This window comes from Cibotium barometz, chromosome 48 (assembly GCF_041138505.1).
Source record: "Cibotium barometz isolate CiBa-2024 chromosome 48, ASM4113850v1, whole genome shotgun sequence".
Classification (NCBI taxonomy): Eukaryota; Viridiplantae; Streptophyta; class Polypodiopsida; order Cyatheales; family Cibotiaceae; genus Cibotium; species Cibotium barometz.
Window position 1 is genome coordinate 6,916,630 of NC_141093.1, and position 15,246 is coordinate 6,931,875.

Here is a 15,246-nt window from a genome sequence, read left to right on the forward strand (position 1 = left end):
AATTAGCTTTATTAGGAGCTTGTTCACATGTTTTCCATATCGAGGGTAAAAATGTGCATCTACTCTATGATGGAAGGTCTAGTTATGGCCTTGAAAGCGTATGATTATTCATGGACTCCATTCATAATTGAGGTTCTCATTCACATGGGCATCATTGGATTAGGCATCCCCAATGTGGTCTTCAATTTGCAAAATCTTCATATCGACAAAATCTTTCACCAAAAATGTTAAAGAAAAATCTTCGTAAAACCTCCACTAAAACCTTTGTAAAAAGCCACAACCACATGAGTATGTGAGCAATCTCTAAACTCACCAAAATTCATGACCAATAGTTGAAAAATAATGTAACCTTTGATGAAATATAGCCAAATGAGTAAGTATGTGTGAGGGCAAAGAAAGAGCTCTCGTCGGGGAAGAAATAGGCAAGAGCCATTGAGTCCACAAGCAAAAGGAACAAGCTAAAAGCCTCGGAGTCCGAGGTGGAGAACAAGCCAAAGAGACCAACACATGAAGGGCACCAAGGGTGCTAGTAAATAAATGGCATGGCTCCTAACTCCTGGTTGTAACCCCACTCTCCCGATGCTAGTAAATAAATGGCATGGCTCCTAACTCCTGGTTGTAACCGCACTCTCCCGATGCATAAAGTGTCAAGACACCACTAGCACAAGATCAAGTGTGCTCCAAGTAGAGCTTGGTGCAATACCAAGGTTCTTTCCATTTACACACAAGGCTTCTTGATCTTAACTTTAGTGTTCATTTTATAAAAAACCTCTTGCTTGTGTGTATTTCGTGTGCATGGAAATGCATTATTCCAAGGTGACCAAGGAACCATAATAACTGTATCATCCTCATTGACATGAGGGTCATCATAGAGTAGCCCATGTGCATCATCGCCCATGGCTACATCTACATCAAAGAACACATCATCATCATCCTTAACCACTATGTGAGGGATAGCATCAAGTAGTCCATGTGCATCATTAGCCATGACTACATCAAATAAAACATCTACATCCTTAGTAAGGTGAGGGAACCCATCTAGTAGACCATGTGCATCATTGGCCATGGCTACATCTTTATCGATAAAAACAACGTTAGCAAGTGAGGTGGTGGAACGTTCTTCACCCCCTCATTAATACATACAATAGGAGTCACAATAGAGTCAGGATGGATCTATGAAGCATCCCCATGGATCTGTATAATAGAATCTGGCCACTCTGAGTAGAGTATGCACCATCTGCAAGGCCCTCGCCCACCAAGCCAAGCAAGTCAGTGCCCATCTCGCCCAGCACACCGCCCATCTCACCAGCTTCAAAGCTTGTGGTAGTTTATGTCATTAGGAAGCGTGTATATGGAGGCAGCCGGAAAATATCTACCTGCACTTATGTCCTTGAAGGTTGTACCTTGAAAAACTCCATTCGGGAAAAAGCAATCTCGCTCCGTGGTACTACTCTTGGGAGGCTCCTCTCTCTCTTCTGCGCTGTATGGCTGACCTCTGTAAGAAACAAGTGGTGCTGTGGCTTTGGAGTAAAGTTATGCACCATGAGGCAGGTTAATGCAAAACCCAATAACATCTACCTCCACAATATAAGACTGCCCATAAGGCTCTTGAAAAGCCATATGCACCTAATTACTGTCATCACTCAAATCAATTCTTCCTGCCTTGTGAAACTTCGAAAGAACTACAGGCAACAAGTCTGAGCCGTCTTCACTCTTGTCTTCATTTTTGCTAGCTGGAGTGAGATAGACACAGTACTCTTTGGCGGTTTCGATTCTCCTGTGCTCCTTTCTTAAGGTTCTGTTGTGAACCGTTCTTGCTGTTTTTTCTTGCCTCCTTTTCGTGACGATGTTTTGGCCCACACATTCACAGGCCTTTTCTTGGCATTCTTGAGACCACAGGGTTCACTTGGACATGCTTCTCTGTGGAAACGCCAAGGTTCCTTGCTTCTGCGTGTTGTGAAGCGCGTTCCATTTGATGATGCGCAGCCACGGCTACGTCCTTCCTGATCGCAGCTTCAAAATCTGGAAAGACTGGTGGCTCGGTTGAAAATTGAATCCTTCTACTGCAGCAATCTGCTGGGTCAATTGAGGGCACCAGCACTTCTGCACAGGGGCTCTGAGCGCCCAGATCGCACATGCGCTGAGCTTTGCTGAGCGTGCAGTTGTAGACAGTGACCGGGTACAGCAGCTCACCACTCTCGAGAACATTCGGTTGGATTTGATGCAGTGAGTGGAGGCCAACCCGCTCTTTGGACTCTGGCCTTGGATGCACCGGTACAGCTGGAAAGTTCAAAGAGACAGTTTTGTATGTGGCTAAGACTACCCCTCCGCACACGAGGAAACATCGCCAACAGAGCTGAAGTGGCACCTGAATTCCATCGAGGAGAAAATATTGGAAATGTTTGCATGGGAAATGCGTATGGATTAGGCATTATATTTCTAATCAGGAGCTTGTGGACAAGGAGAAGATTTAAGCTTCTCGTCCCGTCCCGTCGTGATGGTCAAGTGTTAGCATCACCTTGCTAATACGGGAGAATACATATGCTCCTACATACATAGCCATGGAGTACACATGTACACAAGAGCATGGTGTAAGAGACATGGATCAACAACAAGATAAAGATACAAGATAAACATACAAGCATAACAACATAACAACATAGTGTATTCCATGTCCGTGTATCACATATTGTGTGTCCAAGAATCATGTATATACCATAGTCACGATCATGTCCAATTTGCATACAAGAGGGGATTTATATAGCCATCCAACCATGTGACTCTTGGGCTCCCATAACCTCCACAAGATCCTAACTCCCCACTAGCCCTCTTGTAACCACTTCTTGATATGATATCTTGTAATAACCAAATCCCACAACTCATTAGCCTAAGCTAATGCTACTAATGCTAGGGGGTGTTTACACCCAAGCTAATGCCAAAATACTAGGGGGTATACACACCCGCCATCAAGAAAGAGAGAGAGAGAGAGAGAGAGAGAGAGAGAGAGAGAGAGTATCCATGACTTTTATGTGCATGTGTGTATGTGTGTGTGTGTATGAGAGAGAGAGAGAGAGAGAGAGAGAGAGAGAGAGCAAATGGATGAACAAGAGAGTAGGTGAATGTATATTGGTAATAATTAAATGCTTTTCCATTGTGGATAGAGTAACATTTAGAAATCATTATGATTAAAAGCATCCAAAGAATCAAAATTTAGGAAATTTTCATTTATACATGAATATAAGATAAATGTTAGCTGGCAAAATATTTCTTAATGAATATTATTATGTCCAAATATGATAAACAAAAATATCTCATATCATGTGAGAATTTTAAATGGTTTAATAAAAGATGATTCTTTTATTAAACCTATTTTATGAGAAACCTCATCACAATCTTGGATGAAATTGCACATTGTGTGAAGAATCTAGTCTTCGTGGAGGAGGAGGGGTGGTCGAGGTGGAGGTATGCTCGTATAAGCAACATTTACTTAAGGAATGTTCTTGCAAGAAAGTATATGTTATTATCAATAACTACTCAAGAGAATGTTTATGATAGAAGATTTAATTTATTAAATAATGAACTCTTCATAGATTTGAATTATTAATCAAGTTTAAATTAATGATATTGATGATTGTACATACACGTTAGAGATTGAATGCTTTTATTCATGAAATTTGATGTTCTTTATTGAATCCATCCTTGAAATCCTTCAAATATCCATTAATTGGCTTGAAAATAGTGTTGAAATCCATGAATTTTGACTCTAATTAGAGCTAATCACTTAAAGGAATTCTAATCTTTCTTAGGGATATCCAAAAATCACATATAGAAATCTTCAAAAGTTGTAATTTGAGTGACCTTGCGACCTTTTCATGTGAAGGGATGTCCCATGACATGTAGTGACCCTTTTTCATAATATCTCTAATGTCACTACATTAAAGTTTATGCCTAAGGGAATAAATGAATGAACCTTGTATCATTGCAATCGTGAACTTTAACTAGTCTTTCATGTCAAAAAAAGTTTTGACTTTTATCCTTTTAAAGTGATTTTCTAGTTCATGTGATCCTCTTAACTTGCTAGGTATGAGTTTAATGCTTATTGGAATAACTTTTTGGGTGTAAAAAACTTGACATACTAACAACTATGAGTATCCATTAGTTTTTCATGCAATGCAACTTCATTATATCAGGCTTATAAATTCATAGCTTGATTCCTATGACCTTTGTGATGTATTTGGCTTGATTCTTGTCCCTTCTTTGGAGAAACTTCCTTGGGCGTGACAAACTTCAATTGCCTCCCTTTTTTTATCTACTTTTGAGCCTTTAGGTCTCTTCATCTTCAAGTTCTTAGCATCCTCTTTCTTTCCTTATCGTATTGTTGTTGGAGATGCTCTAATCCCTTTCTTGAGTTTCCCATCTTCTCTTCCAACCACCAGATAAATTAGTCATTGGATCCATGGAAAAAACTATGGCAGATTCCTCCTCTGCTTTACTTTTACACTTGTAACTAATGGTGCATATCTTTGATGGCTCTGGTTGTTCGTGAAGTTTAGTCTAAACTATCTCTACATTTTTGTCGATGGAGCAAGGTGGAATTTGTAAATTTTTCCTCCAAAAAAAATGTGTATTCTTTATGTGGTCACTCTCTCTTTACAGGGCTTGATTCCTTCATTCTGTTAGTGATGGATCTTTTGTGCTCCTTTGTCCTTAAAATTCATCTTTCCTAGCTCTTGCATCCTTTTAGGTATCCAAATCTTTGTGATACCATAGTATTATCCTTTTGCTAGCAGCATTGCCTTTGGTACCCAACAGCTTTGCCTCGGTTTAACTGGTTCACTTTTTCACTCTGGGCTCACCACAGTGGCATAGACCCCTCTAGTCTTGAGCGAGAAACTTTTTCTCCTTTTGTTTATTTAGACAAACCACTTTATTCCCTTAATAATAATTTTATGCCTTCAAGAGCCTCACCAAGCTTCTTTCTAACTGGCTGGTTTAATGAATGACAGTTTCAAAAAGCTATTAGGATTATTACTTTGATTGGTCTTCTTCCTCAATGTAGATATCATGGCTTGTTGGTAGAATCATCCTTTGAGCTTAAGCAATCAAGGGCTATTGAAGAGGAGCTTTCTCCAAAACTTGGGAACCAAAAGGGAACCATTATTTTAGCTTTTTATATTTGCACTTAGATGGTCCATTCTTTGCATTGTTGTACATAACAATCTATTGCACTAATCCATATCTTCCCAATAATACCTGCTCTTCTATCACATCTATAGGTAAAAATTCGTTTCCATCCCACGGGGCTATTTTGGACAAGAATTTTCACATTTAAAAAATTGGACCTTTGCCACACTAACATGGAAACTACGAGCCTTCGTATTATTAGTTGGTGCCATCAAGTCTAGCTTACGCAGAGCTTCCCATATTTCATTAGATATTAGGTTGTGTCTTACTCTTGTGTCGATGAGGTCTATGCTCTTTTATCGTTTCTAGCCATAGACACTTGATTATTGACCCTTGCAAGTTCAATATCCAGGTCATCATCCTCCATGGATGATAGCTAGCGTACCCATATTACTTGACAATATGGGTACTTTTATTTGTTGATCATGGTCATAGCCTCTTCTTGGGTGAGTCTTTTCACCTTGTCTTTCTCTTTCTTTTCCTCTTTATTTTTATGTATTTGAGCAAGCATCTCTATCTGACCGGTCTCGTGGAGTAATTTCAATGATGCTAAAGGATCCCAACCTTCCTTGGAGTTTAAGATTTTTTTGATTATTTCTTCATTTTCTCCAATTAACGACACTAGGTTTCTATCTTTAAGGTCCTTATCCTCAACATTCTGGTCAAACCATATTTTGCGAACCATATTTTGCGTCGAAGCTTTTCTACCAATAGTCCATACATGGATAATGGTAGCTTTTCAAACATTAGCCCATGCATGGATAATAGTCTGGTCTCTTCTAGTTTTTCAAAGTCAATAAACCTCTCAATCTTAGCATTTCTATTATTCTCTCACCAATAACTACAATTCTCAAACTGGGAATAATATATTCCATGGGCATCATAGCATTAAACTCATAGGTCAATCGTTCAAAACAAGGTATAACCAGACTTTGTATGACATTTAATAAGCCCATAGCATAGCTATGCGGCTCCATTCTACTGGCTTGAACAATTTTTGTGAAAATTCCATAGAGGATTTGGTTCGTACTCTTTGCCTGACCATTAGCTTATGGATAGTAAGAAGGTGATTACTTGTTGTGAACATCATGAAGCCTTTTATGAGGTAATCAATCACCTCATAGAGTGTGATCCTTAGTCACTCACTATCATGAAACCTTTTATGAGATAATCAATCACTTCATTAATAAAGTGTGATCCTTAGTCACTCACTATCTCTAAAAGGCACCCAAACCTAGAAATGGCCTACTTGTATAAGAATTTAGTTATGGTACGAGTGCCGACTTTACTAGTAGCCCTGACCTCTCCCCATTTGATTGTTAAAAATGTGGATCTAAGGAGGCTCAAAGAAAGTGATCAAGGTCATAATAGAACATTAAGAAAATGATAATATGAGATTAAGATAAAGATTAATCAATGACAATGATTAAGGCATAGACTCCATAATCTCATCACATTAGCTTGATCCAAGTACATGCTTATATAATCTCATCCACATGCTCCATGCACCCTTGAGCCATCCATGTGTTCATGAATGCTCACACTATATGTGTCCATAATCTGATCACATTAGCTTGATCCAATTACATACTTATATATACCTCTCATCCACATGCTCCATGCACCCTTGTGGCATCCATGTGTCCATAAATGCTCACACTACATGTACTCCCTTGCACTTTCTATGTGCTACCTTTTATACCTTTGACTTCACCTTTTACAAATGACTAAACAAATCAATCTTTGCCAATGTACCCTTAGTCTATTCCTCTTTTTAATGTGCATGCTCCTCCCCTTGCTCTATTCATGTTGCACCCTTACACATTGCATTTCTTTTAACACCTCCCCTCAATGTGATGAGGGTCTAACACCTAACATGTATTAACCTAACCTACACTACATACTCATATGGTTGGAGCAGTCCATCTAGGTTTCTCTCTATGAGATACAATGTTGGCTAGTGCACTAGTTGTGGGGGCTTACATCAAATCAAACACTAAAAATGGAGAGAAAAAAAAGCACACAAAAATGGCATATGACATGTTGGCTTTGATAATCCAACTCATCTATGCCTACTACTACATGGAGTACATGGAATGCAACCTTCACCTCTGTGGGAAACTCAAGGTGGACGACCTGATGAACTTGAATGGTAAGTAATGGGACAATTTAATTACATCAATTGTTGAAGTATTGTCTTGAAATATGGTGTCAATAAAAAAATGATGTTAAATATTGAAAGAATGAAGCATGAGAGAGTCGGAGGAGACACTTAGCTGGGATACTACTAAGACGCCTTATAAGACCTAGTGAGAGGGCATGAGGTCTCTGGAGGAAGCCCAACGAGGTCCCGACCATGATATTAATATTGAAAGAATGAAGCATGAGATGGCCGGAGGAGGTTCTTAGTACCGAGACTCCTGTAAGACCCAGTGAGAAGGCATGAGGTCTGGAGGAAGCCCATGCGAGGTCCCAACCGTGTCACAAGGCATGAGATGGCCAGAGGAGATTCTTAGATGAGGATACTACCGAGACTCCTGTAAGACCCAGTGAGAAGGCATGAGGTCCGGAGGAAGCCCGTGCGAGGTCCCAACCGTGTCACATGTAAGTCTCAAAACAAGGCATGAGGGCCAAAGGAATATTCTTATACACTAAGGATACTACCGAGATGCTTGTAAGACCCAGTGAGAAGGCATGAGGTCTGGAGGAAGCCCTGTTGTTGAAGATCCCTACTGAGTTGCCTATAAGTCTCGGATAAAGAGGCATGAAAGTCAAAGGAGAAAACTCAGTGAGATACTTGCTGAGATGCCCGTAAGACCCAGTCAGAAGGCATGAGGTCCGGTAACAAGGTTCATTGAGGTCCCTACGGAGTTGCCTGTATGGAAAAGGAACAAACAAAAACCAAAACAGAAATATTAAAAAGCATAAGAAAATGATGTAATGATTTCTAGAATGTAGTTACTTGTTGGGTGTTGTAATTTCAGGACCCAAGGGAGGACTCACCTTGTGGACTTTCAAAGATGAAGCTGACTTCCCAGACACATAGAGCAGAAGCAAGTGGCTACATTGACACAGATGGTAGCACACTTGAGTGCCCATGGACAAAATTCTTCATTAGCATATACTTGTGGACTCTTCATCAGATTGGTTTAAATCATCTTCCCACCATCTCCTTAGTCTACCACCATCAATTTTTGTGGTTCTACATGATATATTGTATAACTTGAAGTGGCTTGCATTGTATCTTCTAGAAGCCACTTATTCATATATTTTCATGATGTACTTAGCATTCATAGGAGATAGTACACTCCCAACTAAACAAAGGGGAAGAGAGGTGTTGACGGGTGGGTACACCCCCTAGCATTTTGGCATTAGCTTGGGTGTGAACACCAGGCTAGCATTAGTAGCATTAGCTTAGGCTAATGAGTTGTGGGATTTGGTTATTACAATATGTCATGTCAAAAAGTGTTTACAAGAGGGCTAGTGGGGAGTTTTGAGGTTATGGGAGCCCTAGTCACATGGGTAGCCCAATAGTCACAAGGGATCCCATTACAAGAGGGCTAGTGGGGAGTTTGGAGGTTATGGGAGCCCAATAGTCACATGGGTAGCCCAACAGTCACAAGGGATCCCAATAGTCACATGGGTAACGAGTGGGTAACCCAACAGTCACATGGGTATCCCAAGAGTCACATGGTTGGATGGCTATGTAAAGCCCCTATTGTATGCAAATTGGACATGAGTATGACTATGGCATATACATGATTCTTGGACACACAATATGTGATACATGGATATGGAATACACTATGATGTTTTGTTGTTATGCTTATATGTTTATCTTGTTGTTGATCCTTGTCTCTTACACCATGCTCATGTGTACATGTGTACTCCATGGCTATGTATATAGGAGCATGTGGTTTCCCCCATGTTAGCAAGGTGATGCTAACTCTCTCTCTCTCTCTCTCTCTCTCTCTCTCTCACAGAGGGTGTTGCCCTCAAATATTTGAGTTGGAGGACTAAAAAAGGATGGATAACTTAACGGGTTTGATTTTTAGAAGGGAGTATTTCATGTAGCTCAAGTTAAAGAAATCGGAAGAAATCAACAATAACCATTTAGTCATCACACATGATAGCTACTAGGACAACAAGGTGGACATCCTTAAGCAGTCAAAGGAGTTAAAGGGAACCAAGGAGTGGACTTCATATGTCAAGCTTACCTCAACATGACTAAAGCAAAAATGTGACAAACTCACTAAAGTTTGAGCAACATGTATAGCAAAGCATGTTTGGAAAATGAACGTTTTTTATGATGGAAAATCCCTCCTCCAAACCTAAAATGACCAACCTCAGGTAGTAGACACTGCCACCACCAAATCCATTAACTAATAATCTTGTACTACTAAATGTTGCATCTTGTAGTGGGATAGGAGATGAGCACTAGGACATCCTTTTTTCACTTTCGTTTTTTTGTTACTTTTTATGGATAGGGTTTCCCATCAACCCACCTCCCACTCCAACCCCCATTGTCCCCAATTTGTCCCCCATTTCCATCTCGCACTTCCGACTTGGTGCATGTGTTGCTCCAACTCATAGTGTCTCTACTCAAGAGCTACCAAGGTTGTTACAACCACAATGAGGTGCAGGTTGCCATAATAACAAGGCTAACAACAAAACCAAATTTGTAAAAACATTTAAAAAAACCAAATAGACAAAAACTTTGATTTTTATGACCACATGATAGCAGTACAAAAAAACCTTATCTCTAAGGTTCTCAATAAGGGTGTGTTCACATGTCAGTAAAGGGAAGATGCCAAAGAATCTTACATTCACGAGTGCCTTAGCAACACCACAACAACTTGCTCCCATGAGATCTAGACATCCTACCTCATGATCCAATTACATCACCACAAAAGGCCACATTTGTAAGCATGAAGCTTGTGTTGAAACTTTGGAAAACAAGTTGAACTTGATCCTTGAGAACCAAGAAGAAATTATGACCAAGTTAAAGGAAGAGGTGAAGGAGGAGGTAAAGAAGAGTCACAAAAGAGACAGTATGTAACTTACAAATAGTGATAGTATGTAACTTACAAATAGTGAAGGAGGAGGTAAAGAAGAGTCACAAAAGAGACAGTATGTAACTTACAAATAGTGATAGTTACCAAAATGAAAGAAACCAAATGGGGAAAGCCATTGCCCTCAAAATCCGAGTTGGTGAACTAAAAGAAGGATGGAGAACTTATGGGTTTCATTTGTGGTAGGGACTCTCATGTAACCCAAGTTATAAATTATAAATGGTTTGTAGTAAAGAAATTAGAAGCCCTAGGCAATCATGTCGTCCTCACATATGGTACTAAAAGAAGGACAAAGAAGTTATGAGTTTGATTTGTGGAAGGGCTTGTCTCATGTAGCTTAGGTTATAGGGTGAAAATTGTTTGCAGAGTAAAAGATATTAAAAGCAATAGGCAACCATATAGTAAGGAAATTAGAAGAAATAGGCAACCACCCAATCCTGCTATATGGTCCTCCTATATAATACTAGAAGGAGAGCAAGGTGGGCATCCTTATGCACTCAAAGAAATAGGCAACCACCCAATCCTGCTATATGGTCCTCCTATATAATACTAGAAGGAGAGCAAGGTGGGCATCCTTATGCACTCAAAGAAACTTAAGGGAACCAAGGTGCGAATTACATTTAAGCTTACCTCAACACGACTAAAATGAAAAGATACCAAACTCACTAAAGTTCAATAATGACATAAATAATGAAAATGAGCTGTTTTTGGTGGAAAAAAAGCCCTCATCCAAGAATTTCAAAAACCAAAACCATCCACCTCAGTGTTGGTAGCTTACTTCCCACATAGCCTTACCACCAACAACTTGTATTATCACAAATGTTGCATCTTGTAGTGAGATAAAAGAGTAGCACTAAGACATCTTTTTTTTAGTTTAGTTTTTTGTTACTTTTTAAAGATATGATTTGATATAAGACCTTCATGGTCTTCTTTTATATATTTATGTGTTGGTCTCATAGGTCAAGGGTGGTTGCAAGATCAGGGTGCCCAGTTTTGTCCACTCAGGCACCCTGTAAACAGTAAAAAAACAGGCATTTGTTTACCTTTAGTGGCTAATCTCTCCTAGTAAATGAAGGAATTTCGTTTCAAGTTCTTTCGTTGGAACATCATATTCAAAGTTGGAAATATAGTTGCATAATTTGATTAAGCATTAGATGGTCAAAAGTCCTCATTTTCTTAGGTACAAGGTCAATGTATACACCCTGTCCCAAATTTGAACTGATTCCATAAAATGCTAATATCTTTTACATATAAACTCATATGAGATTCCCACTTTGTACCTTAGATCTTCACATAATATGGAGCTTAACTTGATTTTTCAAGAAAATTTTAAGATATTTGTCTATTTTCTTTAAATATTTCAAGGTCTCTAAAGTGTTATAATATACGCCTGTTTTTGTACCCACAATAGCTACCACTTAAAATCCTCAATCTTGTAGATCAAAAGAGTGGGTAGATACTAAGACATTAGTAGAATGTGGTGGTTAGTAAAAATTGTAAATCCAATGGTTGGATTTTTAATGATCTCTTTTTCAAAATTCTTCCAGACTATCAGAAGGCCTGCAAATATTAATAATCTAATTAGTAAAATTACATTTTTGATGTGAATCATCTAAAACCTATAGGGACTAGTGTACTTGTAATGGTGCATCTATGGAAAAATAAATTGGATCACTCTAAGTATGGAAAGATCATTTGTTTATTATTTCATCATATTTTTGATTAATTTTGATTAATTAGACTAATGTATATTAATTTAAGTTATATTAGGTTAATTTAAGGGCAAGTGTATTTTTTATTATTTTCTTGATCTAATTTTAAGTACCTTGCCCCCCAAAATTTGCTCTCCAAGCTATGTCCCAGTTCTGCATAAACTGGACAAAACTGGATACCCTGATCTTGCAACAGCCCTCAATTTGGCCTTCTATATGGACATTAATAGAACTTTAATTTCTTCTCTCTCTTCTCTCTCTCTCTCTCTCTCTCTCTCTCTCTCTCACACGAGAGAGAGAGAGAGAGAGAGAGAGAGAGAGAGAGAGAGAGAGAGAGAGATAATATTAACCATGATATAAATTGATAAGTAAATATTGATTTATTTTGTCCACTTCTCATATAATGGAATTTCATATATATAAACTAGGGAAATCTATTGAGTGTGTAACTATAAATTTATGTAAATTAAGGTAATTGATATCTACATATGAAATGTGATCCTTCGTAAAGAATACCCTATGTAACATGTAATTTCCTACATAGAAGTCTGTTCCCTAGATACTTAGAAGATAATTCTCCATGTAAAATCCCTATGTAGAAATCTATTCCTACTTAGAAGGGACATTTCTATAGAGAATTGAGTTCTCTAGATATAAAAGAAAAAGTAGCCTTGTATCTAGAATTGAGTTCTCTAGATATAAAAGAAAAAGTAGCCTTGTATCTCGAAAATAATCTCCATTTTTAACGAAATCTTCTATATCTGGAGAAAGCTCTAAAGCTCATTGTGTATATGAGAGGTTTTCTAGATAGAAAAAATTTATATTTTACCACTTAGACACTATATTTTACTATGTTGAAGTCTTCGATTATGTCAAAAATCAAAGAGCTAGTTGGAGAACCCAAAATTTCTTAGTCTAAGTAAGAAATAATTATAATTAATTACTTAAAATGTGATTTTCTATACAGAAGAACATCATTTTATAGAAAAGGGCATTATTTTACTACTTTTGTGCTATATTTTACTATAGAAAAGTCAAAGTGTATATTTTAAAAGAAGCTAGTTAGAGAACCAAAATTTTCTATTTCTATAATTTACTATTAGAATGTGATCTTCTATATAGCAAAGGATTGAGAGTTCCTGTGGTGAAAGGTTGATTCCTTGAACATGGCTATTGAGACAAGGATCGTATTATCTATACTAGATATATGGAATCATTGGTTCCTCATGTAGATTATCTAGACTAGATATATGGAATCATTGGAACATCATTTAGATGAGAAAAGATAGTTCCAAGGACAAAAGAAGATAATGCTCAATCCTTGTGTATGCCATTTCTATTGTTCTTTTTTCCATGAGGTCTTATTCTATTCCTAGTCGCACATAAGAATTTCATTAGGCTACATACACACCATACTACTCACCACACATCTTAGGGGGTTCATTATATGTAAACCCTTTGATTCACGTGCGAGTCAAGGCCTAATTGAAAAACCCCTTATCTATGAAATTTTCATGAATAAAACATACCCTTTTTCTATTCAACCTGTGAATACCCCTTTTTAGTGGTACCTTTCTGTATGTGAAAAATATGTAAAAGAATGATTTTAAAAAACCCTTTTGTTGAACCCACGTGCTACGCTTACATATTTATGAGTGACCCCCTCGAGCCGCCACACATACACACCTGAGTACCACAAAAAGGGTACTACCCTTCTAAATATTGGCCACTTTTGTAGAGGCAGTTGGTGGACAAGCCATAAGAAGAACCTCATAAGTTAGTCGTTCGGTCGATTGGATTGGATTGAACACCTTGGATAGCTTTGGTAGAACTAGAAGTCACAAGTTGAGTAGTGATCTTCGAGCATGAGCTTGAAGGGCAAGAATTTCTATTGGTGTGAATTCCTTTAACGAGAGGAAATAGATAAAGCCTAAGAGGTAATAGATTAAACCGTGACATAAATTAATAAAACTAGATCGAGATGTGTGTTGCATCACCTGTATTCGAAATTTCGGTGGACGAGGAATCGTTGAAGGAAGAAGCAGAGCCACGTGTTGATTTCTTTCACCACCAAGAATATAGGGTAAGGAAACAATATTATGGCACCGCCCACTTCGAGAAATTATATCACTCCCCAAGGTTGAAACAGAAGATCTCGTATGATCAGCTCATAGAAATTATGTAATGTTTTGCATGCAACAGAAGATCTCCTACCAGCTCACCAAAATATCACCGGCTACCCTCGTTCAGTGAGATTACGAGAGGAGAGAGAGAGAGAGAGAGAGAGAGAGAGAGATATGAGGAGAGACACAGAGACAGACAGACAGACAGAGAGCGAGCTTTGCGTGCCAGAAGAGCTAGATGCAGGTTGATGAGGGCGAACATGCGATCATGGGCTTCGGGTCATGGCTAATCAGCGCCTAATCGCCACTAATTAAGCACTAAATGGCAGCTGCTAATCAAAGATCGTGCACGTGATCGACTGACTTTAAATAATCTTCTGAAGGAGGGCAACGGGTGACTTCCGATATCGAGCCAGTAGACTATCCTCTGCGCATACAAGACGTAGGGTAATATGCATTAGAAACTACGCTCCTTTGTAAGAGAGCTTATATAGGCAGCCTCAACGGAATAATATATCATGGCTCCAACACTGATATACTATTTATTAATGTAAAGGCCAAATCTTCTTTAAAAAACAGCTCATGTTGCAACAATATCATGCTATGCTGTAAAAGCTTTCAAATTGGCGTTCTTCTTCCTAGTGTACTTTCACTACTTTGCATTTGGAAATTAAAGCATGACTATATACATTTCATATCCTAGATTTGGTGTACAACACCATCCTAACATAACTTTATTGTATACTTGGATGTTGGATAACTCCAATGTGTATGCATCCCATCCTATGTAATGTGCATGGCAAGAATCTTTCCCATTATTACTTATGTTGGTGTGAGGACAACATATATTCAATATTATAACCAACACCAACTAAGGCCGCCTTCCACTTGTCCACTATGATTCTCTATTGAGACCAATAAGATCGATACTAAAATTCGTAGTGCTACATATCATTCATAAAGGATAGACGGCCTCTTTCTTAACCTTCTTAGCTTTTCCATCCAATATCTTACAAAGTAAAGCACACAATCCAATTCTCGAGGGAGTGATGTGTAGTATATTTACACTTTATACCCATCAACAAAGCATATGACACACTTAAGCAAAGGTGAAGGATGGCAATTATCACGTTTTCAAAGTGATTGATGTACTTCA

At 38.4% G+C, this 15,246-nt stretch overlaps 1 protein-coding gene across 1 annotated transcript; it reads right to left on the reverse strand.

Annotated features, from left to right (window-relative positions):
• Window positions 1-573: 573 nt before the first annotated feature.
• Window positions 574-14,352, reverse strand: LOC147610764 (uncharacterized). The gene is made up of 3 exons (XM_086785097.1): window positions 14,289-14,352; window positions 13,965-14,134; window positions 574-2,368 (listed from the first exon to the last, which is right to left on the reverse strand). The coding sequence occupies exons 1-3, from the start codon at window positions 14,350-14,352 to the stop codon at window positions 1,865-1,867; spliced, it is 738 nt and encodes a 245-aa protein (XP_086641223.1). The 3' UTR covers window positions 574-1,864.
• Window positions 14,353-15,246: the final 894 nt, after the last annotated feature.

What these genes read in the sequence shown, in the direction of transcription:
- LOC147610764 (XM_086785097.1), bottom strand. Translation starts at nt 14,352, where the DNA reads ATGTTCGCCCTCATCAACCTGCATCTAGCTCTTCTGGCACGCAAAGCT. An exon ending in AGCTCGCTCTCTGTCTGTCT is followed by an intron (nt 14,135 to 14,288) that starts GTCTGTCTCTGT and finishes AATTTCTATGAG; the next exon opens with CTGATCATACGAGATCTTCT. An exon ending in CACCGAAATTTCGAATACAG is followed by an intron (nt 2,369 to 13,964) that starts GTGATGCAACAC and finishes GATGGAATTCAG; the next exon opens with GTGCCACTTCAGCTCTGTTG.